The sequence below is a fragment of the Micromys minutus genome (genome assembly GCF_963924665.1).
Source record: "Micromys minutus genome assembly, chromosome: 1".
NCBI classification, from domain to species: domain Eukaryota; kingdom Metazoa; phylum Chordata; class Mammalia; order Rodentia; family Muridae; genus Micromys; species Micromys minutus.
In genome coordinates, this window is record NC_137969.1 from 84,961,132 (window position 1) to 84,987,850 (window position 26,719).

Sequence of the window (26,719 nt, forward strand, 5' to 3'; positions counted from 1 at the left end):
TTGTTCCTTTTACATGTAATTTTTAGAGCAACCTTTCAAGTGAGATAATGATGTGGTTAGAGAAGGGAACTAAGACTCTTAGAGATGTTAAGACTTCAACTAAGGGGCTAGAGAGATGGCTCAGTGGTTCAGAGTGCTTGCTGCAGTGCTGAGACCGGACTTAGACCCCAGCGCTGAACTGTACTCTGTTCTCTTCTTGCCTGCATGTCTGTGCACTCACAAAACACTTGTACACACGCACGCGCGAACACACACACACACACACACACACACACACACACACACACACAGGTAGTGACACATTAAGGACTTGAGCCTTGATTTATCTGATTCTAAAGCCTGGGTTTATTTCACATTTCCACACTGACATTCTTTTTTCTTTTTCATCTTCTCTCCCCCTCCCCCACTGTTTCCATTTCTCTTCCTCATCTTTGTCTCTCTTTCCCTACACTTTTCTTCTTTTTTCTTCTCCTTAGATTTGTAGTCTCACTATTCGTTCCTGAGTGGCTGTAGTTGGGATTACAAGCGTACTGGAACAGTACTGATGTCTGCATTTCTCAGTTATGTTCAATCTTCTGAGTAGGTTTTATTAGGCTCCCTCCCAGCATTTCTAGTGGTAGAATAACCACATCTTTGGGTATAATAAAGCCTTAATTAAAGAGTTAAGGACTTGGAAAGTAATATGTGATAAGCACAACAGGTCTTGACTGTTCATGATGTCTGACACTACGTGTTTCCTTTTTAATCTTAGCTGAATGCTGCCACCACGGATACCTCATATAGGCCAGTGGGTTACTACAGTGGACTGTTAATAGGTTTCTTATTCAGCTGTGTGATAACCAGGGTGGGTTTTGTTTTTTTTTTTGTTTTTGTTTTTTGTTTTTTAAGTTTGTACCCAATACAACCATTCACATGTTTGAAAGTTTTACCAGGCCATTTAGGTTTCTTGTGACTATTTTAACTTCACATGTTTCTAGGGCTCGTGTATAATGTATATCACTACTGTATCAATACTGTCAAATCATATTCTAGTGCACACATCTGTTACGTTTTATCTGTCAGCAAATAGCCATTGCTGCTTGTTTCTGCTTCTGGGGTTTAATGACTAATTCTGCTGTGAATATTAATATTCAAGCTTTTGTGTAGATATATGTTTTCATATTTTACGAGTATATATTTAAGAACTACTGAACCCTCTGATAAATGTTTTGTTTTGGAAAAACTGAAGCTTTGTCAAGAAGTCTCAGTACTTTCCCACCAGAAGTGTAATGTCCTCTCCCATCCCTGTGAACTCTAGCCTCTGTCCTTTGTAATCATCCAGGTGGGGCCATGTGCAGTTACATGTCTCACATTCACCATAAAGGCAGGATCTTAAGGAAAGATAAAAATTAAGAGCAAGTGAAGTAAATACAGGAAAACTTAGCTCTGAAGGTAAAAAAGGAAGATAATTAAGAATAGAATCATGGATATGAGAAAAGACAGCTTTTATTTGCTATCGAATTTTGACATAATTTCAGGCTTTTAAAATACCAGCAAGAATAATACAAAGTCCTAAAATATCTTTTATACAGAGTACCCAAAATGTTGACTTTTTATACCTTGTTTGTGTGTTTAATTTAAAGCAAATAAAGGTTTTTAAAGAAGGGTCTATAGATGACCTGGTAGGGTTTGCCTTAGCATGTACAAGACTCTGAGCTCAACCCCTAGCACCACATAAAATCAGCTGTGGAGCCTGGTGCATCGGATCAGTCAGGAGGACAAGGAGTAAACTCACCTTTGGCCTGTATATCAAGTTTAAGGCCAGCATGGCCTGCATGAGACCTTATCTAAAAGAAAAGAAAAGATCAGCACTACCTGGTAATTTTAGAGGAAAAAAGCAATTTATGAATTTAAAATGAGAAGTTTAGATAGCTTATCAAGAATAGTTCCAGTAGTGCAATTAGTGATAAATCACAACATTAGTGAAAGAAAGTGGAATTAGTGATCAGAGGCCTCCCTTTAATCCAAAACCTGTGGCTGTGGAATAAAATAGGGAGGGGTAGCTGTTGTGTCTCCAAGACAAGGCCTCTCCTGGCCTCTCTGCATGTTTCATATCTGTCTGCCTTCAGTTAGGACTTGAGTATGAAGCACAGTCTTTGCCGAATTAGTTTACTTTGAGGTTATGATTTAATTTCTTTTCTGTATGTTTGTTCCCGAAATGTATGTATACACAGAAGTAGTAGTGGTAGCAGCCGACAAGAAAGCCCTTCAGTTCCACCTAGTAAGGAAAATGAGAAGAAATTTCATGGTGAAAAGATGGAGAGTTCAATTGATGAACAGCTTCAGACGGCTGCAGATGATTCTTTACGAAGTGACAGTATTCCATCTCTTCCTGATGAGAAAGGTAACTTTCCTTGTGTACATATGCAAAACCTGAGGACTAGCGATCCTTGGAACACAGTGGCAAACAAGTCCATTAAACTCACTCGTTGACTCATTTGCTTTTGTTGTGCTGCTGGAATTTGAACCCAGGGCCTAACAAATGCTGATCCAGAAAAGAGAGGTTAGAAAATTACTTTTCTAAGGTTCATAACCTCACTAATCCCAAGAAGTTTGCCAGGTTCCCAGTAGCAGGCATGAATTCAGTCCTGCCGAGTAGACGTAAGCCAAACTAGACAGCTGTGCGTTCCCACCCACACTCGAGGGCCACTCATTGCTGCATCTCTATGCATATCTCACCACACTGGTCACTGTCATCGTCACAGATGTTGGACCTGGGCAGGACGGTGTAATGCTTTCTTCCATTGGCAGTATGTTTCTGGCTATGAAACCTAGACCAGAGGAAAGAGGTTTTCAGGTTAGATCCAGTTTGAGTCACTGAAGTTATGTAACCTAAATGTATTCAGTAGGATAATGTAACTTCTATTTCTTGGCTAAAACATTAATGTTTATAAACTTTTTTTTCCTTTTGTCATTTTCTTTGTGAATCATCTGATCATATACTTTGTATAATAGGGCTTTCTCAATTGATCTTTAATTTGTCCTTAAGTATGAAATATATTACACTTTAACATTTCTTTTTTATTATTTAACTTTTTATTGATCCTTTGTGACTTTCACATCAGACACCCAATCCCACTCATTCCTGTCTCTTTGTACCCGCCCTCCACCCTTGTTACCTCCCCCCAAAAGACAAAAAGATCTTGTTGTGGAAGCTGTAGTGTGTCAGTGTGTCCCACAGTATATCCTTTTTTCACACTTCTTTGCTTACAAATGTTCATTGCGATGAGTCACTGGTCTGCTTCAAGGCCTCTGGCTTTGGCTACATTATCAATGCTTGATGCTAACTGGGACTCCTCCCAGACATCCTGTTGCTGTCCTGTGTGATGGGGATCCATGCTTTGGATTTGCAGGACTGGCCCCTTCATGTGCTCCATGAAGTTCACAGATAGAGTAGATGTTGGGGTGGGCTAGCTCAAAACCCTGGGTCTGGGCCTGGGTGGTCACTGAGCTGGTCAGCCTGCCAGCTCTCCTCCCATACCACCAGGGTAGGCTCCCCAGCCCTTCTGCAGCTGGCAAGGGGCAGAGCCATTTTTCCTACTCTCACACCCTCAGGCCAGCTTACCCACACCCACAGGGCCAGCTCTATTGTGTTGCCCAGGCAAGGTGCAGGGCCTGCTCTTCTGAGTGCTGCAGCAGGCAAGGGGCTGGGCTGGTTCTCCTGTTCTTTCCCTGAACCCCTGCAACTGAAGCCAGCTTGACTATAATGCCCAGGTGAGGTGCAGTGTCTGCAGCTGGTGAGGGACAAGGCTAGCTTTCTCACTCTCATGACCTTTGGGCCAACTCTCCTGTATGATATAGGTGGTGAAGGGCAAGGGAAGGGAAGAGGACATCTCCCTCTTTCCCATGCCACCATAAGACAGACTGCTCACCTGCACTCCCATCCTCAGGGTCAGCTCTGCTGTGCTGCCCAGGTGAAATGCAGGGCATTTTGAGTGCTGCAGCAGGAGAGGGGCAGGGACTGCTCTCCTAAGCTCTGTAGCCAGTTAGAGGCAGGATTAGCATATTTCTTATTCTAGCATTTCTAGGTATTTTTAGAGAGTTTTTTCTTTTTCTTTCTTTGTAAGATAATGAATTGTTCCTCTTAATTGCTAGGTACAGTTCTGAGAATTTATATAGAATTGCCTCAGTAAGAGGCAAAGGGGGTTAGTTCTATTTAAGGCCTACTGAGAATTCTACTGATTAGGTATGGGGCTGGGGATGTAGCTCAGTTGGAATCATGCTTGCCTAACGTACACTTAATACCTGGGTTTGATGCACAGCACCATATAGCATAAACTAGATGTGATGGCCTACAGAGTGGCACACCTGTGAGCCCAGCACTTGGGAGGTGGAGGCAGGAGGATCAGGAGTTAAGGGCTAGCCTGGGCTATATGGGACCCTGTGTCATACTCTTCCTTCCCCTGAAAAAATTATGATCATTCTTTCCATTCTATTAGACTCAACTTCTATTGCAACAGAATACTCCCTGAAATTTGATGAATCTATGACAGAAGATGAAATAGAAGAAAAGTCATTTCGATCTTTGCTACCATCTGAGAGTCATCGCAGATTTAACATGGAAAAGAAAAGAGGCCATCATGACGACTCTGATGAAGACGCTTCCCCAGACAAGACTGCGCTGTCTTCTACCAAGGTTTGTTTTTCCTAAGGAGGTAAATTGTCGCAGTCATAGTTTTCCAAAGGTATGAGAATACATTTATATAAACACTAGTTATATAGTTGGCTACTATCAGAAAAATGTTCCAAATCAGATTTGTATTATATATGTAAAATCTGGCTTGTTGTTCAAACAAAATAGAATATAAACTTATTAGTTATAATAAGACTTTTAAAGATCTCGGCCAGTATTACTTATAGCTTTTTTATGTCACCTACTTAAAATATACGTTCTTCTTTCCAAATTGTATTTTTAATGGAAAATAGGAGCAGTTTACCCTGCTGCGTTCCCTGGTGCAGTGCATGCCTTGCAATAATTGTTCATTAAGAAATGTTCAATTTTTTTAGATGAATTTTACTTCCTCCTCTCTTTTTTTGAGCAATATTTTCATATATGGTAGATAGTTTATAAAATGCTTATTTGCTGTATTTCTTTTTTATTCCTTCCTTTCTGAGGTGAAATCTCACTATGTTCCTCAGGCTGGTCTCAAACGTGTGTTTATGCAGTCCTCATATCTTAAGTCTCTGGAACTATAGGCATGTGGCACCACCCAATCTTTTATAATTTACTTATTACAAATATGTAACTTTTTAAATGAAGTTAAATACTAAAAATTTTGAAATAAATTGTGCCCTTTAGGATCTGAGCATGCCGTTCTCAGGAGGACAGGATAGCTTTTCTAAGTTCACTATGGAGATGGTGCGGCAGTATATGAAGGAAGAGGAAATGCGTGCAGCCCACCAGTCCTCACTTCTGCGTCTTCGAGAAAAGGCCTTAAAGGAGAAGACAAAGGCTGAGTTAGCCTGGCTAGAGCATCAGAAAAAGCAAGTTTTTTTCAATAAGTATCATTTTCAGTATTTAGGTTTTTTTTTTTTAAATAAAAAATGCTTTATGTCGTAAGATGTTTTTATTTTTTGATGTTAGAGAATCAAACCTGGGTTTGGTGAGTGCTAAACACTGCCATGTGTGAGCCATGTTCCCAGCCTGCCTCATCTGAAATGATCTCATTAACTCACTTCTCAAGCCAAAAATGGTAGCTGTAATCTTTGGTTTGTGCTTTCCTACTGGTAAATGTTATCATTCCTTAGATCTCTTTATCTAGCTCAATTTTTTTTTATAGTTTGGCATTTTATACTTGATGCCTCTCGAGTGCTGTATGTTGCTCAAAGCATTGTTGTCCTTAGAGGATGGGGTTCAGGGCCACCCAACAAATACAATATATATGCAGTAAAACACTTGCTGAAATTTGAATTGGTACTGTAGCAATTGCTTTCACATACAAAGACATTAAATTAGTTTATAGGCTTTAGAATAGTGAAACATTTTTGAGATTATAAATTTAACATTTGTATTAGTAAAAGAATATGCTTTTCAGGCATCTACGAGACAAAGGAGAGGATGATAAGATGCCCCCACTCCGGAAGAAACAGCGTGGTTTGCTTTTAAGACTTCAGCAAGAAAAGGTGTGTTGGAAACAGCATCTATGTGACAGTTTGTCACAAGGAAAGCTTGTGAATGTGGTATTTTATCTAATCACAGTTTGCTATTATCACTGTTTATAAGATTTAGCTGATGCTACTGTTTATTTCTGTAGTATAATAATTATAGGCACTTCTTGCTTAGTCTCTCTTATTTTTTATTTTAAAACGTTATATTGCGGGGCTGGAGAGATGGCTCAGCAGTTAAGAGCACTTACTGCTCTTCCAGAGGTCCTGAGTTCAATTCTCAGCAACCACATGGTGGTTCACAACCATCTGTACTGGGATCCGATGCCCTCTTCTGGTGTGTCTGAAGACAGTTACAGTATATGCATATAAATAAAATAAATAAATCTTTAAAAAAAAAAAACGTTATATTGCTTACTAGACAGTCATATGTACCTTCATTTACTACAGAGAATAAAAGTCCTACAAAATACAAATTAAAAAAATTAAGCTATGTGTATAAAAGGGGATGTGGGTTAATACTTAGCATTGTTTCCTTGAGTAGTATTTTATGACTTAGTTATGTAATGACTAGTTTTATGGCTTAGTGGACTTAGAAGGACCTTAGCTTTGGGTTCTGGAGAGGCAGCATAGTACATGATGATTAGGAACTCAGGCTCTGGGGTGTGATTGCCTGGACTAAGGTGATATGAGTTATGTAATGGGTTATTACTTAAATGGTGTCAAGAAATCAATTTACCCAAGAATGTCATCACTGATTTAATGTATTACTTATTATAGGAAATGTGCTATCTCTCTATCGCCATAATGAACACCTGAGGTGAAGAAAGGGGTCTCTTTTGGGTATATTTGAGAGGTTTCAGTACATGGTTGGTTGGTCCAGTTGCTTTTGGATCTCTAAGTTAAGTAATGTATCATGTCAGGATCACAAAATCTTGAGGATAGGAAGCTGTTGGTAGCTGGGAAGTAAAGAGAGAGAAAAGAACAGACTAGTCATGACTTAAATCTAAGTTCCTCTCAAGTGTCTACCACTGCCTCCGCTCCACAAGCTAGAGGCTCTCCTGATGCATGGATCTTGAGGAAACATTTGCCCAATGATAGCAGAAGATTTACATCCCTTTCCCCCTTTGGATTCCCTGGAAAAGTCATCGAGTTATTTGTTATGTGTTATTTGCTTCAGAAATTCAAGCACAAACCATTGCCCTAGCACAAATTGGGGATGTCAGATTGAAATGATAAGTCATATTCTTTATTTTCATGCACGTACAGTTAAAAAAGCAAACTTTAATTAACAAAGCCCTAATTAAGTGGTAAAAATGATACCTTATAATCGTGACCCTTGCGTTTGTGTGTTTCATACTGTGTTTAACAGAAATGTAAAGCTCACACTTAGGGTCCTGCTTTGGCTAGCAGACTACAGTGATTAATGCATAGACAAATATTTGTGTGGCTTTTTTTTTTTTTAATTGGAAATTGAACTAGCCAAGTATTTTGTCTTTTTAAATTTGTGTGTTTCATTAAATTTTTAAAATTAAAATACCAAGTGTCTTAGGGTTTTATTGCTGTGAAGAGACACCATGAACACAGCAATTCTTATAAAGGCAAACACTTAATTGGGGCTGGCTTACAGTTTCTGAGGTTCAGTCCATATCATCATGGCAGGAAGCATGGTGCTGGAGGGAGCTCAGCGCTCTACATCCAGATCTGAAGGCAGCCAGGAAGGGGCCTTTCCCTTCAGTGATTGGAGCTTAAGCACTAGAAGCACTTAAAGTCCACTCCTACAGTGACACATTTCCTCCAACAATACCGTCACACCCATTCTAACAAGGACACACCTAGTAGTGTCACTCACCGTGGACCAGCCATCCAGACACAAGAGTCTGTGGGGGTCAAACCTATTCAAACCATTACAGAGTCAGAATTTAATAATTGTTTATAATTTAATAGTCTCTCTTATTTAACATAATAATTTCAGTTCCACCCATTTTTCCTTCAAATATCTTAATTTCATTATTCTTAACAGTTGATAAGTGTACATGGTGTAAATGTGCCGTGTTTTTTATTCATTCATATGTAGGTAGACTTCTGGGCTGGTTCCATACTGTGGCTCTTATGAGTAGTGCAACAGTAAACACAGCTGCATTATGATGACCTATAATCAATCCTATGTAGATGCTGAATTATATTTTTGTCTGAATATGGCCAGAGTGGCATAACTGGATCATCAACTATTTCTGTTTTTAGGTTTTAAAAGAGACACCATACTCCTTTCCATAGTGGTGACCCCAACTCTCCTTCCCACAGTAGTATGTAGTGGCTTTCCTTCTGTGTCCTCCTCAGTGTTTCTCCTCCTGTTTTCTTGATGATAGTCAACCAGATTGAGGATGGAATCTAATTGTTCTTTCAGATCGAATTCCCTTACACAGCCCCGCTCTGGAATACCACTTTTACTTAAAAGAATTATTGACAAGCAAACTCTGCTTATTCATCTCTTCAGTAGTTAAGAGCATCTGCTACTCTTGCAGAAGACTTGGATTATTTGAATAGTGAAAATGTATTTTATGCCACATTAGAATGAATCCAGAGAGCTAACCAAAAAAACCCAGACAACTCTCAGACATGAATAATGAAAATAACTAGTTTTTAGTGTCTGTATTATGCTTATCTCATTAGTAAATTGAGTGGGCAGAGAGATGGCTTAGAGGTTAAGAGCGCTGTCTACTCTTCCAGAGGGCCTGAGTTCAGTTCCCAGGAACGTCAGGGTAGTTCAGAACCATCTGTAATGAGATTTAGTGCCCTCTTCTGGTGTACAGGCTTATATGCAGGCAGAACTGTATACATAATAAATAAATCTTAAACCAAAAAACAAAATCTGCATTATGGACCATAGACTGCTATCATTGACTTGCTTTTTCAACTGTTAGGAACTTCCTAATAGTTCCTAATTTAAAGCAGTTATAGAGATAAAGCATTCTTTGGATAGTGAGGAATGTTAGGATTTAAGAATTTAACAGTACAATAGTGGTCACACTAGTTGGCTTGCTGATGTGTAGCTATTAAGCAGGTAAAAACAAAGATACAGTAACATTATGAGAAAATGTGAAAGGTATGAAAGTTTAAAGAGGACTATGAATTTGCTAGCATGTTTGACTACAGTTATTAAAGCTAAGAGATCATCCTAAATGATTCTAGAATGATTGGGTTACTTATAACATTTCCCTTCTTCACTAATTTGAAGTGTTTTGGTATTGTTACCTTGAAGTACGTTGTATATGTGATGTTGATGACTTCATTCTTTTCTGTGTGCTATTTTGAACTTGTTTCCTTCAAATCTCAATTCTTTTTCCTAACTCTTTAAATGTTAGGCAGAAATAAAACGTCTTCAAGAAGCCAATAAGGCAGCCCGGAAGGAAAGACAACTGATTCTTAAGCAGCAGGAAGAGATAGAAAGGATCCGTCAGACCACCATAAAACTGCAGGAGAAGTTGAAGTCTGCAGGGGAGAATAAATTGGTAATGTCAATGAAATTTTTATTAATTTGTTTTCTGCTTGTGTCACTTGCTAATCTTGGCTCACTGTATACTGAAATGGTAGCTGTGTTTGTTCAGTGTGAGGTAGTAATGACTAGGGTAAAGTCCTGTGTGCCTGCTTTTATGTGTAGTGGGAAAACACCTTCTTGTGGAATGTGGTTTTTTTGGAAAGAATATATGATTCTTTCTTTAGCTTTAAATTCTTTCCTCTTAGGAACTAGAGTGGGGCAGAATTTTTGGATTTGCTGATCTGTTATTACTCCTCAAAACTGAAAGGAGAAACTCTGTTCTTAATATATGATATTCTTCTCAGCTATTCAGATTTAATTTTATAATGACACAAAAGTCAAAGGCAATATTTAGGCAAGAACACAATTTGCATCTGTTCTAAGGTACTGAGAAGTGTCAGTACTGTGTCAGTAAAATTTTAAATCCCTAATTTTCTCTATTTTGATTTTTGAAAATTTTCAAATTAACAGAAAAAATTATGCCCATGATAAATTAATTTTTCTGAGTTAGTTGATAATAAGTGGCCAACAAATTAACACTGATACAGTATTACTACTTAACTTCAAGTCTTTTCAGTTTCTCCACTTGTCAAAATGGTGTTCTTTACAGCATATCAACTCAGAATTGCTAGTGGCAGATTTTTTTGCATTGTTTTGTTTTTCCTCCTTCACTCTAGAATAGGTTCTTAACCTTGATATATGAGAATACATGCCAGTCATTTTGTAGAACATTTTCTTACAGGCTTTGTCTGGTGTTCCCTCCACATTAGACAGGGATACTATATTTATTGACATCAACAGGTAGACCTTGATTTTGATTGATCCCTTTATTGATCCTTGTGCCTCAGTCACTTGATTAGTACATACTAGACTTTACTGTGTTGGTGAATTACTTTTCTATTGCTGTGACAAAACACCACCACCAAAGAAACAAAAAAAAAAGCATTTAATTGGGTTGTCAGTTCCAGTTAGGAGTCCATCATGGCAGCAAGTAGCAGGCATGTTGGCTGGAGCAGCTGAGTGTTCACATTTTGATCCACAAGCAGGCGGCAAAGAACACACTGGGAATGGCACAACTCTTGAAAACTCAAAAGCCTGCACCCTATAACACACCTCCTCCAGCAAGGCCACACCTCCTAATCCTTCCCAGATAGTTCCACCACCTGGAAACCAAGTATGCAAACATGAGCCTATGATGACCATTCTCATTCAGGCCACTACACCTGTTTATTTTCTCTTTCCCTGTATTTTCCTTCACCGTTGGACTGTGGCACATTTGCTAGGAAATTCTCTGTGGAAAGGCGAGCCTTACTGCTCATCATGTCTGTGTTCATGTCTAGTTGCTGATCATTTACTTCCAATAAACTAACATGTTGCCCCATTTACTCAGATCCTCCACACAAGCCTTGCTTCAGAATTAGATGTGCTTTTCACCCTACTCAGCTTCTAGTCCCCAACTCTTACTGCAAGACATAGGTGGAAACATGGTTCTCTTTCTAATGACTCATTTGTTCAGGAGCAGGAAGGAAAAGAGAAAGGGATCTGCTTTGTTTGTAACTTCATAAAATTTAAACAGACAACATGATCTGTACCTATCTTCTTGTACAGTAATGAGTATAACTTACTATTTTTGGGGAAGGTGTATTAAGCTATTAATTTCATGGTATTGTCTGTGGAATTTTGTTTTGCTGTTTGGTTTTAGTTTTTTTTTTTTTTTTTTTTTTTTTAAGGTAAGATCTTGTATAGCCCTGGTTGGCCTGCAATTTGCTCTATAGTTCAGGTTAGCCATGAAAGGCTAGCAGCTCTGCCTCAGCCTCCTCAGTGTTGAGACTGTAGGCACCATCATACCTGGCTTCAAGTTTTGCTTCTTACCTCCCAGAAGTAAAATGCTGGTTAAGCCAGTAATTCCTTCATGTTTTCCCAATACATTTTGTAAAATCTGTGAACATACTGTTCTTCATAAAAAAAAAAAAATTAAAAATGTTTTTCCTGGTATGTTTAAAGTTTATATCTTTAGATCATTTTCTGGTGTATATACATTTTATATACCTGTAGTGCCTGTTATGTTTTTTGTTTTTTTCTTTTTTAAAGCAGTGCTTGGGATTAAACCTCAAGCCTCACACTTGGTCAGGAAGCACCTACCCACTATGCTATGCCCCAGCCCCTTGTATTCCTTTTAAGTGTTTCAACTTAGAAACAACGAGGACATTTGGGTGCTTGCTTATACTGGCAGAAATTTTCCAGGTTCTTTGGATTTTCTTATTTCAGAAAAGAACTTATTATATATAATATAACTTTTTTTTCTCTTTCTCTCTCTCTTCCTTTCTGTAGTAAAAACATGCATGACATAAAATTTTGGTCATTTTTTGAGGCAGAATCTCACTGTATATATCAGAATAGCCTTGAATTCACTATTGGTAGCTCAAGCTGGTGTCAAATTCCTGATCCTTCTGAACCTGCTTCCTAAGTTCTGGGCTATAGGCATGTACCACCACATCTGGCAATTTTACTATCCTAAGTACTTTTAATTATGTGATGGATTTCTGTATAGCGGTAATTATTTTAAAAAGGTAACCTTTTATCTGTGTTAGTGCTGGTACCATTGGGGCCACATGGCACTGTGGGGTATCTTTATCTCAGTGGCTCCACCCTCCCCCCAAGTTCTCTCAGACCCATGCAGTCCACAAACCACCCTGTCCCGGCTGTCTCTTTTTAGCTGCCCTCTCCACATGGTCCCCCTAAGTGGATAGTTAACATGCCTGGCACACACACGCATCTCTTTCTGTGGGCCCAGTATGTTCTCACTCCTTTGCAGGCAACAGAGCCAGATCTGCACGCTCCAGCTGTCTCCCAGTCACTGCTTTCACACACCGTTCTCCACGGCCCGGTAAAATCAAGGTTCCAGAGACTTGTGATTTAGCAGTGAGATTTATATGTTAAATTCTCAATCCACAATACATCCAAACAATAAATTCACTGCCAATTAATAAAGATATAAACCGCCCATCTGGAAAAGATAAAATTGATCTAATTCACCATCCTCCTCTACTGTCTCCATCTTGATTCTCTCTTTCTCCTTCTCTCCTGCTTCACCAAAACTTTGTCCCTGCCCCACTCTCTACCATCCAATCATGTGTCCAATCATGTATCCCCTTGACCTAACTGGTGCCAGCCCTCATCTGCATATAGCCAGTAACCTACATTTCTGTTTTGTAAGTAATTACTCTCCTGACTTCAGTTATTATTACAAATGTTTTAAGTTTAAACTTAAGTTGATTCTGTTTAAGATCTCCTTGAAATCTTTAAGCCAGTGGCATCTACTCTGTGTTGTTTGCAGGGCTCTCATGGTGATGAAAACGCAGAGGATAACAAGGCAACTAGTCCTGGTCCACCTGGCTTGGAGACCCGCAGTCCTTCCCCAATATCTATTTCCAGCAGTGAAACTAGCAGCATCATGCAGAAACTAAAGAACATGAGAAGCCGCATGGATGAAAAGTAATTATTTTTTGTGTTTCCTACTTAATCACATTGATATACTTTATCAGATGAGACTGAGAGAAAAGTATTTTGGCAGAATTACTAAATTAACAGCCATTAACTATGCATCTTATTTCCATTTTAATACAATTTTCATTAAAAAAAACCCACAAAAACAAAGTAGTAGTCACATGTATCTTCTCGATAATAATAAAAGAAATATATCCTGATGTCTCATCGTTGGCTCAGTGACATATCAGACAAGGTCAAATAAGTACAGTTTTTGCTTCATGAGTGGCTATGAGTTCTTCAGCTGAAACCAGAGAGGCTGAGATGCTCTTGGGTATGGACTGACTTGTCTTTGTTTGTTTGCTTGTTTGTTTTGAGGTAGGGTCTCACTCTATAGCCCAGGCTAACCTAGAGCTTACTTATAGCCCTGGTTGGCCTGAAACTTCTGGGAATTCTCCTATCTCAGTCTACAGAGTGCTAAGGTTACAGTTGTGAGCCACTATGCTAGTGTTTTGTTATTTTTATATTCTTCTAAAATGGGTGTGCATGCACATGTTTGTATGTGAAGGGGACGCATGCTTGCAGGCCATATTAATTTTTTGAAATAGGGTCTCTCACTGATCTGTGAGCAACCTGCTTCAACTAGATGGGATGGTGAGCAAGTTCCCAGAACTCACCTGTCTGTACCCCCAACACTGGGCTGCAGGTACACACCACCTTTCCTGACTTTTATGTCAGTGCTGAGAATACAAACCCAGGCCCTCATGCTCATGCAAGACACTTTACTGTGCTGTCCCCCCACGTGCCTAAAAGATTTTTAAAGCCTGTGTTCCTCTAGCTGGGGTGGAACCTGCTATATAGACCAGGCTGGCCTTAAACTCACAAGAAATTCATCTGCCTCTGCCTCCCATGTGCTAGGATTAAAGGTGCACACCACCACAGTTGGCCCCCTAAAATATAGCTTTAAAATCTGCGTGTGCTTATGTGAGTATAGGCATGCATAGGACTCAAAGGACGATCACCTCTCAGCTTACGTGAGATGAGTCTCTTGATGACCACCACATATGCAAGAGTAGGTCACCCAGAAGATTCCTTGGTTTCTCCTGCCCCACCTCATATGTTATTGTGGTCATGCTAGGATTACCAATGTATCCAGTACCAAATCCAGCTTTTACATGGATTCTGGACATTTAAACTCGGGCCCTCAGGCTCGTATTACAAGCATGTTATCCATTGAGCAACCCAGCTCACCATAAAATATTTTAAAGATCTTTTTTAAAGATTTATTTCTTATATATAACTACACTGTTGCTATCTTCAGACACACCAGAAGATGACATATTTTTATTTTGTGTGTGAATGTTTTACGTGTATGTATGTATGTATGTATGTATGTATGTATGTATGTATGAAAATATATATGTAAATCATGTACTAGACTGGTGTCCTTTGAGGCCAGAAGAGAGCATCAGATAGCCTGAAATTGGAATTACAGGTAGTTCCAAGGTGCTGTGTGGGTTTAGAGAACCAACTGTGGTCTTCTGTAAGAGCAGCGAGTGCTCTTAACTACTGAGGCATCTCTGCAGTTTCTTGGGGGAAAACTTATCAATTATATATTAGTGTTTACTGTCAACTTTCTGAATTGATTTTTATGATATTTTCTAAAGTGGTGATACTATGATACTACTTTGGGCCTTTAATGTTTCACTGATAATAATGCCCTTGGTAAAATTTGTATTTCTAATAGATGACTTTTCTTGACCTTTAGAAAAATACATTATATAACCCATGCTAGCCTTAAACCTGAGCACTTGTGCCGCTGTTGTTCCAAGAAGGCTTCCTGCTTAGTAGCATCCTGAGGGCTTCCTCGCTGGGGAGAGGGGGGTATTGGGCCCTTTGATCTGAATGGGTTTTTTTCAGGCTTTAAGGGGCACTTTTAGTTGTATAATACATGCATATTAAATAAGGAAATGTGTTTCTGGGAAGATGTTTCAAATGTTTAATTTCTTACACTCTTTTAAAACTATTCATTTTATAATAGCCATTTCTCCTTTTCATTTTTTAGCAGAGATTTTGAATATGTTTGATCTTTAACAAATGACAAACCAATGTCAGCTCTTGTTCTGATAGAGGAAAATTGTTTTCTGTAAAAGGCTAGACTAAACATGTTACCTATACATTTTTTAAAGGTTGTTTTATATGTTCCAAATACTGTTTTACTTTCTGTGTTAGGTCATGCATGCATTTAGCAGTTTTACACTTAAAAGGGTGGGGTGATGTTTGAATGCTATAAATTTTTAAACCTGCACCAAGTGCATTTTATTTTATGTAATTTTTTATAACTAGTATCAAAATAAGTTTATTGTGCATTCAATAAAGAATGTCAAGGAACATTGCAGTGTCTTTCTGAAGTGTGCAGGTATACATTTCCTAAAGTTCAGTGCAGAAAATCAAGGCAATCCAGATATAAATAACTATGTATGTGAAAAAATCAACAGAGTGATGGGCGGACATACTGTCTAAGACTGTGTGTAAACAAGATGTACCTATCTGCCTTCAAAAATCCATGGCTGGATTCACACCTAGATTTTCTCCTTTCTGGGATGAACTGATATGGACCCTTGCCCTTCCAAGGCAATAAAGAAATGTCGCCTTAGCTGCAAGTTACTGTTGTGTGCATGTGAACAGGAGCATGCTCTGTCAAAGAGGGTTAGCCTTTCCAACCATCAGTGGGGCTACTTATCTTTTTACCTATGTAGGAAATCTGTTTACTGCAGAAGAGGCGTAAATTTTCTGTGCCTTTAAAACTTTAACATACAGAACTTTCTTAAGTCTTATAATTGAACTGTTCAGATCATTCTTTGCTGACAGTATTTATTAAGATCAACTCACTATTCCTAATTGTACACCCTCATATTTCAAAAAATGGGTATTGGTTTTTTGGAATTATTATTTAAATAGCCCCTACGTTAGACTTCAAAGTAAGATATCTCCAGTACTTTCTGTTAAAAGTTATGTTGTAAAAGTTAAAATATTATTCTGTAAATTGGTTTACTGAATTACATGTTTATTTTCAAGCTAGATCATGATGGTAAGGTTAAGTAAGACAAATGCAGTAATTTAGCTTAAAATGCATAATAAGAATCAGTTGCTCAACGTTATCTGTGTGTGTAGAGTTACTGACACACTAGGTCATGGCCATATTGTTTCTCCAGTGTTAAAGCTTCATAAAAGTGATTTAGCCTCACACTGTTCTCATAAACAAGTAACTTTACCTGAAAATGTAGATGTTGGCCATGCAGTGTCTGAGAAGGCATGTTATTCAGAATCCATCAATAAGCTCCATAGCAGTTCACGGGTGTGTGTGCCACACACTGGTTCCCTTACTGAGCAGTGTGATATCCAGGATGCATATTACGTCTTCATTCACCTCCTTTGCTTTCCCCCTTTCCTTCTTCCTTGCCTCTCGATCTCTTGGTTTTAAAATCTTCCTCCTTATTTTGTAGACACTGCTCTCCTGTTCACTACTTCTTCTCTGTCTTTACGTCTCACCACTGGGCCTCTCTCAGTGTCTGTTTCCCCAACCTTCATCCCAAATTCCAGCTGTATATCTACAACCAGTTGGTCAGGTAACTGCACCTTTTTCAGTGCACTCTTCGATAGAGCATGCTCTGTTCTTTTTGTTGTGTTTGCTTTTTTTCTTTTTCTTTCTTTCTTTCTTTTTTCTTTTTTTCTTTCTTTCTTTTTTTTTTTTTTTTTTTGTTTTTGTTTTTTGCTTGTTTGTTTGTTTGCAGCAGCCCAGAGGCCTCTTGTCACATGTCATATAGACTTTACCCTAGTGTTTCCATGCTAAATGACATGATTGTTTAAGAAAGAAGCATCAGTTTCTCTTGGCCTTTTATTGCTTGTTGGATGTGCAAGCTTTTTTTCCCTTGGTTAGCTATCACTACAGATCTAACAGCAGCAGTAATAGAAGCAGCCCATCTTGTATTAGTAACAGCATCTCTATTTGTAGACAATTAGTGTCTCTCAACTAACTATTTTTTTTTCACTAAATCAATAATTTTCCCCAACTCTTTAGGCCCCAAATAAGATTTAACTTTAGAAATCAGGTCAGATTTAGAGAATCAAGGCATGTGGCACCAAATGGTGCCCAGTGTTCACACACAAAAAGATCTACCACTTGACATTGCATTGCTTAGGTAAAAGCAAAGCCTGAGTTTGAAAATAAAAATGAAAAGGGGATGTATAATCATTTTTCTTTCTTTGTTTGCTTGTGTATTTGGGCACCTTGGGGTTTGTTTTTATAGTTGCTTTTAGATTTTATTGTTTTAAGTTTTGTGTTTTCTGGTCTGAACTTTTAGAATGAATTTCTTACATACTCTCTCTTATAAAAACAGTCCCTTATAAAAAAAGGAGTATGTAAGTTACTGAGTAACAGCACCAGTCAAGTTTGCTCAAGTATGCATTAGATTTTTCTTTCTGAATTTACCACTAGCTTTCCTTTACCACCCTGACAACCTGTTATAAGAAAACACAAATTCGCTCATATTAAAAAAAAAAAAAAACCCACAAGTTGGCTCATTTTGCTTCTGTCATTTCAAGCTTAGAGAGAGTGATCTGGGTGCCTGCTTTTGCACAGCTTGTTGGTAAGGCGTGAATGACAGCTTTCAAAGTTACCTCTGCCTGGGGATGTGTTTTCTAACTAGTCTTCCCGGTGTGACTGTAGGTTCCTGACGAAGCGAGAACAAAAGCTAATGCAGCGCAGACAGCACGCAGAGGAGCTCCTGGAGTGGAAGCGGCGTCTAGACGCAGAAGAAGCAGAAATCCAACAAATGGAAAAACAAGCTTTGGCTGCCTGGGACAAAGAACTAGTAAAAACCAAAACTCCTAAGAAAGAACTGGAGAGCCAGAGAACAGAGCAGAAAGGTAATGAATCAAACTAAAGCCTAACAATTTGTTTATTTATTTTTGGATAGGAATGGTTAAAAGTGAAGATATGGTGTAGCTACACATGATGCACAACTTTTAAGAAACTAAGTAACTTCTTGCCAATGCAAATGTGAAGTTTTTTTTTAATTCAACTTTTCAAAGTTTAATAGATACCCAAACAAGAAAAACTCAGGTGTTTGATTTTTTATTTTCCACAGAATGCAAGAAAGAGATACATTTTTCATCTCACTTTATGACATTAGTATATAACTTCAGTGCTAAATCCATAAAAGAATAACATGAAAAAGGAAAAGAAAAGGCTGGGTTTTTTTTTTTATCCTAAATACTAGACATACAAATCTAAAGAGGAAAACTTACAGACTTAAGACCACATACGTAAACCTCAGATCAAAGTACACATGGAAAGGAACTGTCTTTACCCAGCAAAATAGAACAAGAAAACCCAGACTTAAAGCAGATATAATACTTAGAGATAAAACAGAACACTTTCCCTTGAAAATGTTTATTAAGCATTATATGAAGGTTCTAGGCAGTTCAATAAGGTTTGAAAAACAATTAAAAGTAGGGAGTGGAAAACACAAAATTCCTATTACTTACACATAGAGGTGCTGGAGAGATGGTGTGTTAGGTAAGAGGGTCTGTTTCACAAGCATAAGAACCTTTAAGTACCTTTGTAAAAAGCTGGGCAAGCATCCATGTCTGCTTGTAACCTCAGAACTGTAGGGCAGAAACTCCTAGCTCTAGGGTCAGTGTCTTAGGGTTTTATTGCTGTGAACAGACACCATGACCAAGGCAAGTATTATAAATTTATAAATAAAAACATTTAATTGAGTCTGGCTTACAGGTTCAGAGGTTCAGTCCAGTATCAGGGCAGAAGCATGGCAGCATCCAGGCAGGCATGGTGCAGGAAGAGCTGAGAGCTCTACATCTTCATCCACAGGAAGCCAGGAACAGACTGAGCATCCTCAGGCAGCTAGCAGGAGTGTCTCTAAGCCCACCCCCAGAGTGACACACTTCCTCCAACAAGGCCACACTTTCTACTAGTACCACTCCGTGGGCCAAGCATATGCAAACCATCACAGTCAGGGAGAGACTGTCTCAGAGGATTAAGGTAGAGAATGGTAGAGCAGCATACCTGACCCTTCCTGACTTCCACACATGTACAGGCACATATAATTGCACATATGTCCACATATACCCCTTCTGTCACACACAGGAAAACCCAGGATTTGTACTTTGTTAGAAGAATGAGTGAGTTTAGAGAGATTACCAGTTAGAAATTCCAAACAAAGAAACCCTGTTCTGAGCTGGAATGTTTGTCTAGAGTGCATGAAGCCCTACATTCCTCCCCCAGCACCTGCATGTGAGGGCACAAGACTGCCTCCAAAGCAGAGGCAGGAGGATTAGAAGTTAAGGTCAGCCTCAGATTCACAGTAAATTTGAAGCCAACATGGGCTGTCTGAAACTTTGACTCAAAACCAACCAAATAAATCAACAAAAATCCACTTATTCATGCAAACAGCCCTTGTCGTATTAATCCAATCACTTTAACAGGGGCAGGGCAGGGCAGAGGCAGTGCTGGGAGAGAGAGAGAGAAGAGAGAGAGAGAGAGAGAGAGAGAGAGAGAGAGAGAGAGAGAGAGAGAGAGAGAGAGAGAGAGAGACAGACAGAGAGACAGAGAGACAGAGACAGAGGGAGTTAGTTCAAGTCTTTTTAACTTAACAGAAATATGGCTATTTTATTTTACTTAGTATTTATATTATAAAGTGTCATATTTTTAGCAGAGTTGGGTAGAGTGTGTGTATAGATGTATACATCATGTGTCTACTTATAGTACAACAGAAGGTTTCAGACTCTTTACTTAACCAAAATGTTATCTTTGTTGTCTGTTCTGTTCTGAATGCTGCTGGCTGCAGCCCATTGCTTATACCTATAATGAGTTAGCACTCACAGCTTGGGGAATGTCCTGCTGAAGCAGTTCTCAAACAGTTTGGGCCTCAAGACCTTTTCTTACCTGTTGTTACCATTGTGCATGTGTGTGGTCTTTTACTACATGTGAATGCAGCTCTGCTGTACCGTAATGCAGGTGTGAAGGTCAGAGGACAACTTTTGGGAGTTGTTTCTCTTTCTACTGTGGAGTCTGAGGACCAAACTCAGGTCAATAGACTGGAGTGACACTTTTGCCCTCTGAGCCATCTCTCTGGCTACAGTGATACTGACTCTAAAGTTCTCTAAAGGTGGACATTGTTGTAGTATAGCTTAAAGAAGCAGTCCACTATTTACTGTGCTCTTGTCACTGTGTGCTGATGTACTGCAGTAGGTGTACAATGCCATGAAATCTCTTACAGGAGCTCACTGTGTAACTGTGAAAGCTCAGGTTCCAATAGTGGCAAGTTTATTTGCATTTTGTTATGTTTAATTTTCCATGAATTTCTTAATTGCCCAAGAGGGCGTTATGACATGACACAGTGCTTTATATCCATGTGTGTTATCTAGCTGGGTAACCACTTGAATTTTAACTAGTACTGTTGAGGAACTGAATGTATATGCATATATGTGTGTGCCTCCCTATGTGCCTGTGTGCATGCAATGAGTGTGTGCGTGTGTGTACAGGAAAGTGTGTGCCCATGCACATACATGTGGAAGGCCTCAGGTCTTGTTCAGGCATTCTGTAGCACTTCATTGTATGAATGTGGCAGATTTGGGCTTCTCCTCTCAGAATGGGAAAAGTCAGCTGTGTGTAACAAGACTTCTCAGGAATATAACCCAGGAATAAAAGTTAAGTCATAAGACATTTGCTTTCAAAAAGCACTAAAATATTTTCTAAAGTGAATCAGAAGCAGTTTCCAGTTTGTGGGTTATAATCGCTATGTGCCCTCCTATTTAGTCAGCCGTCATCCCTGTGTCTGCTCTCAGATGCTGTCAGCCAGATTTGCTAATGAGCAAACTTTATTAGTAAATGTTAAATGCTGTGGTTTTATGCTGAAAACAAGTCTAAAATGTAACAAGTTTACTTCTTCATTGACAAAGATTGGACATTTTTTCGTTTTCACCGTGCTTCTAGGAATAGCAAGTGAAGAGGGATCTTCGATGCCTTCCTACTCTCCCCGGAACAGTGAAAGTTGTATTCCAGAAGTACTAGGCAGCCCTTCTGATTTATGTATACCTTCTGAGTCTAGGATACAGGCACAGCCTGGGAGTCCAGATCAGAGTATACTTACTGAGGAAATGGTATTTTCACAGGAACTGGAATCTACCTCTCCTAGTAAACATGTAAGTTAATGCCTATTTATATCTTAAAATTTCTTTAGAAAAAACAATGTGTTGAAACGGTATTGTTAATAGTTATATATTCTTCCTGTTAATGGCAACACTATCATCCACGCTTGTAGCATACAGGATTTAACATTTGGAGAGAAATTAAACTTTTAATAAACTTTTGTTTATAAATATATGAATTTAGCTTTAGTAGCAGTTAAAATTATACTCTGTCAAGTCTAATAATATTAAAGAGATAGTGCCTTAATTAGAGTTTCTATTGCTGTAATAAAACACCATGACCAAAAGAAAGTTGGAGAGGAAAGGTGTTATTTGGCTTATACTTCCAAGTTGCTATTCATTATCTAAGGAAGTCAGAACAGGAACTCAAACAGGGTAGGAACCTGCAGGCAGGAGCTGATGCAGAGGCTGTGGAAAAGTGCTGCTCACTGGTTTGCTCCACCTGCTTTCTTTCTAAATCCAGGACCACCAGGCCAGGGTAGCACCAAGCACTGAACTGGGCCCTTCCACGTCGATCACTAACTAAGAAAATGCCATACAAGCTTTCATACAGCCCTATCTTATGGAGGCATTTTCTCAGTTGAGGTTGCCTCCTCTCAGATTGTGTCTAGTTGTGTCTAAGTTGTGTCTAGTTGACATAAAAACCAGTCAACACAGGCAGGGATTTTTAAAGTCTATAACAGGACCAGTGAGACAGCTCTGTGTGGGTAATAAGGGTGTTAACTGCCAAGTTTGATGGTCTGACTTTGATTCTCAGAATCTTCAAGGTGAATAGAGACAACTAACTCCCGCACTCCCACAACTTTTCTTCTGACTAGCATGTGGCACATGCTGCACAGGTGCACGCTCCTGCGGGAACACACACACAGTAATGAAGATTATTTGTGCAAACATGACAAGTTCTTTTGCAAATCTTTTTTGTCTTCAAAAGCATAAGATCTTTAAAACATCCCAAATGCCTTTGCTATAATTTAGTTAGTAATTATTAGTTCACAATCAGAACAAGAGTGATGATCTTTTGCTTTAAAATATCTGAAATAAATGGTTTTCAGTTATTATGCTGGACATTATTAGAATAATATTCTTTCATTCTGTATTTCATAGAAAGATAAGAACTCAAGATAGATTTCTACAAGAATATGAAATCAGCATGGCAATATGAAACACTGACAAATGTAAAGTTTCTTTATTGAAAAAAAGTTACATGTGTGCTAGTGTGTATGTTTCTGCTTGTAAAAGTCAGAAGAACCTGTAGGAGTCTGTTCCTCTGCTCCTGAACCACATGGTCTGGCAGTTGAGCAGAGTTGTAGGACTGGCAGCGAGTGCTTTCATCTGCTGAGTCATTGTACTGGCCCATGTTAAAACCTACTTAATGTTAAAAATATGGATAGAAGCATCTATCCTTAGAATTTTGTTTTCAAATTGTTATTATATATATATATGTGTGTGTGTGTCTGGCCAACATGTGTATTTGTACACCATTTGTATGCTTGTACCCAAGAAAGCCATAAGAGGACATTGGATTCTGAAACTTAAATGGTGATGAGCCACCATATGGGTGCTAGGATTTGGATCTAGGTCCTCTGCAAAATTATATAGAATATATAGGTTATATATAAGCTTAATATAATTATAATGAGTTATAATTATAAAAATATAATGAAACCCAGTATTCTTTTATTAATCAAGAAATTTCATTAAAGAAAATAAAAGGTTTTGTTTTTTTATTCACTTAATATCCTGGTTGCTGCTCCCCTGCCAGTTACACCCTCCTACAGTCCCGTCCCCATTCCCCTTCTCCTCTGAGAGGTTAGGGTTCTCCCCTGGGTATTCCCTACTCCCAACTCTGGAACATTAAGTCTCTGTGAAGCTAGGCACATCCTCTTCTACTGAGGCTAGACAAGGCAGCCAAGCTAGAAGAACATATGCCATAGCCAGGCAACAGCTTTTGGGATAGGCCCCTGCACCAGCTGTTGGGGACCCACATGAAGACCAAGCTGCACATCTGCTACATATGTGTGGGGAGGCCTAGGTTCAGCCTGTGTATGTTCTTTGGTTGTTTGTTTAGACCTTGAGAGCCCAAGGGGTCCAGGTTAGTTGACTCTGTTGGTCTTCCTGTGGAGCTCCTCTCCCCTTCGGGGCCCTCAATCCTTCCCTCAGCTCTTCCATAGAGCCCCCAAGCTCCATCCACTATTTGGCTGTGAGTCTCTGCATCTGTCTGAGTCAGCTGCTGGGTGAGCCTCTCAGAGGACAGTTGTGCTAGACTCCTGTATCATTAGTAGTGTCAGGGATTGGTGATTGCTCATGGGAAGGATCTCTAGTTGGGCTGGTTATTGGTTGGTTATTCTGTCAGTCTCTGCTCCATTTCTTGTAGACAGGATAGATTTCAGGTTGAAAGTTTTGTGGGTCGGTTACTGTCCCTATCACTCCACTGGGTTCCCTGCCCTAACTACAGGAAGTGGCCTCTTCAGGTTCCATATCCCCACTGTTATGAGTCTCAGCTAAGGTCACCCCCATTGATTCTTGGGCGCCTCTCCTATCTCAGGTCTCTGTCTCATCCTTGAGATGCCTCCCACCCCTGCCAGTTACAGATTTTCATTCAGTCTCATGGCCTTCTGGCCATCTCTTCTGTTCCTCCCCACACCTGACATCCCATCCCCTCTCTCATCCAGTTCCCTCCCCCAACCTGCTTCCTACAACTATTATAATACTTCTTCTAAGTTAGATTCAAGCATCCTCACTTGGACCTTCCTTCTTGCTTAGCTTCTTCGAGTCTGTGTAGTGTAGTGTGGGTGTCCTTTATTCTGTAGCTGTTATCTATTTATAAATGAGTACATACCATGCATGTCCTTTTGGTTCAGGGTCACCTCACTCAGGATGGTATCCTCAAGGTCCACCCATTTGTCTGCAAAATTCATGATGTCCTTGTTTTTTAGTAGCTGAATAATATTTTATTACATAGATGGTACCACATTTTCTTTAGCCATTCTTCAGTTGAGGGACATCTAGATTGTTTCCAATAATGTTTTAAATAACCTTTTTTTTTACCTTTTGTGAGATTATAAAGTTATGCTAAAATTTAATATTCAATTATTATATAAACTATTAAATTTGATGTTTATTTGATATAAAAAATGCTACAGAATATACTTTAAAAATAATTACTTAAAACATTGTAATTGGGAGTTGGGACAGATGACCCAGTGGTTAAGAGCACTTGCTGCTCTTGCAGAGAACCAGGTTCAGTTCCCATACCCACATAGCATAACTGTAGTTGTAGGGGATTCTACACCCTTTGCTGGCCTCCATAGGCACAAGCCATGCAGAGAGTGCACCACCATATAGGTAATAAATAAATACATTTTTAAAGGTTGTAATTGTTATCTTTACCTGGTTGTATCTCACTTAAAATATAAGTTCAGGTGTATAACAAAATAATTCCTGTTTGCCTTTCTGTTTGAACAGTCACCTCCTAAAAGTTGCTTATCTGTGTCAAAGCAAGAGTCTAACAAAGTAAATCATAGGACTGAAGGACACTGTCATCTGCCTGTCAAGTGTCACCAACCATCTTACAGTTGGTCTGATGAATCACCATCTATGACACAGTCAGGTAAGGTGCAGTGAGTTTCTTGTTTTGTTTTTGAACTCTCCTTTACTAAGCTTTGTCTTACCACATGCTGGCACTCTGTTATGCTTTGTTGCTGTGTATGGTTAAGATTAGCTAATATAGATCAGAGATTAGCATTGATAAGTACATCCTTGATTCCACAAATTGTAACTAACTTTACTCTCTTGTGTTAGTAGACATTTATTTCTCCAAAACTGCCTTTTTGTCTGTCCACGTCAGACAGTGCTTGTGTTTCTGCAGCACTCTGTCTGTACTTGAGTGTGCCATAGCTGCACAGCAAGCAGGTAGATCAGCCTGGCCTGCCAGGTCTGCATTGAATTCCTGGCAGTGGGTTCTGTTTTCTCAGCATTTGTAATGCCAGTGCCCCATAGCTCCTGTTGATTGCATGTGGTGGGTGTTTATTAACTTTTTCAGTGAGTTATGAGGAACCATGAGCTTAGAAGGTTGTGGAACAGGACAGCACAAGTGTCAAAGGAGCCATGTAGAGAAACATGCCTGTGGGTGGCAATAGGAACACAGTCTCCTTTTTCTGATAGACCTCTCCTGTTCATGTCTCTGTTGGATGTTGACTTTGAAAGACTGAATAGCTTCTACCTTGCACGGGTTTGTTGGTCTTAGGAAGCATTTCTAAAGGGAAAGTGCTCTATTTATTAGAATTATGAGGAAAGTGAATGTAATGTTGAATAATGCCATATTAATTATATTGATAAGCATATATTGCCATTTGAACACATTCTTAATTAAAAGATGTTAGTTTTTTGTTTTGTTGTTTTGTTTGGGGGGGGCTGTCGTTTAAATAAAAATGGTTTAGTTGTTTCTGTGAGAGAAGGTGAATGAGGGAAGTTTAATCAGGGAAGTACTTGTTGCAGTTGTGAAGACCTCAGTTTAGTTCCTAGAACCCATATATAAGGGAAGCTGGGCACAGTGATATGAGCTCATAACGTTAGTCCAGGGGAAGTGGAGATAGGCAGATGCTTGGGGCTTGTTAGCCAGCCATTCTAGCCTGTCTGGGGAGGAACCATGTCTCAGAAAACAAGTTGGATATGCCTGAAGAAAAACACCCACGGTTGATCCCTGGCCTCCACCAAACACATCCATGTACACCCACATACCTATGAACCCACACACACACACACACATACATATGAACCCCACACACAGATATTTTTAAAGGTAGATAATGTACTATAATTCACCTGTTTTCCTGGTAATTGTTATCTAGATATTCTTATATGTTCACAGTTGTAAATAATGCTTTAAGAAATATGTACAAGGGCTGGAGAGATAGCTCAGTGGTTAAGAGCACTGACTGCTCTTCCAGAGGTCCTGAGTTCAAATCCCAGCAACCACATGGTGGCTCACAACCATCTGTATTAGAATTCAGTGCCCTCTTCTGGTGTGTCTGAAGACAGTAACAGTGTACTCACATACATAAAATAATAAATCTTTTTAAAAAAAGAAATATGTACAACATTTAAAAAGTCTGATAGATTGAAAGAAATAGAATTATCTTTTATGTTTTTATATAGCTATTAATAGTTGTATAAGTTTGTTTTGCATGTTTTAGTGCAGACTTGCTTTGGTAGAATGTAGATATAAGCTTGGTATATGTACTTGGAAACATGCATTTCTACTTACAACTATCTTCAAGTTTGTTTTTCATCCTGTATTATTTTTTCCAATGGAAGCAA

General features: G+C 39.0%; 1 protein-coding gene across 2 annotated transcripts in view; it reads left to right on the forward strand.

Moving 5' to 3' along the window:
- CEP350 (centrosomal protein 350) overlaps positions 1 to 26,719 on the forward strand; it is a 123,568-nt gene that overhangs the window by 73,028 nt on the left and 23,821 nt on the right. The window contains exons 22-31 of one of the 2 annotated variants that reach the window (XM_080925470.1): positions 2,214 to 2,383; positions 4,479 to 4,675; positions 5,339 to 5,523; positions 6,075 to 6,162; positions 9,510 to 9,656; positions 13,020 to 13,177; positions 16,675 to 16,797; positions 17,898 to 18,097; positions 21,186 to 21,394; positions 24,866 to 25,010. In XM_080925470.1, the coding sequence (XP_080781596.1) occupies positions 2,214 to 2,383; positions 4,479 to 4,675; positions 5,339 to 5,523; positions 6,075 to 6,162; positions 9,510 to 9,656; positions 13,020 to 13,177; positions 16,675 to 16,797; positions 17,898 to 18,097; positions 21,186 to 21,394; positions 24,866 to 25,010 (1,622 nt within the window). The remainder of the gene's footprint in view (positions 1 to 2,213; positions 2,384 to 4,478; positions 4,676 to 5,338; positions 5,524 to 6,074; positions 6,163 to 9,509; positions 9,657 to 13,019; positions 13,178 to 16,674; positions 16,798 to 17,897; positions 18,098 to 21,185; positions 21,395 to 24,865; positions 25,011 to 26,719) is intronic. The other variant, XM_080925471.1, reaches the window with a different exon arrangement.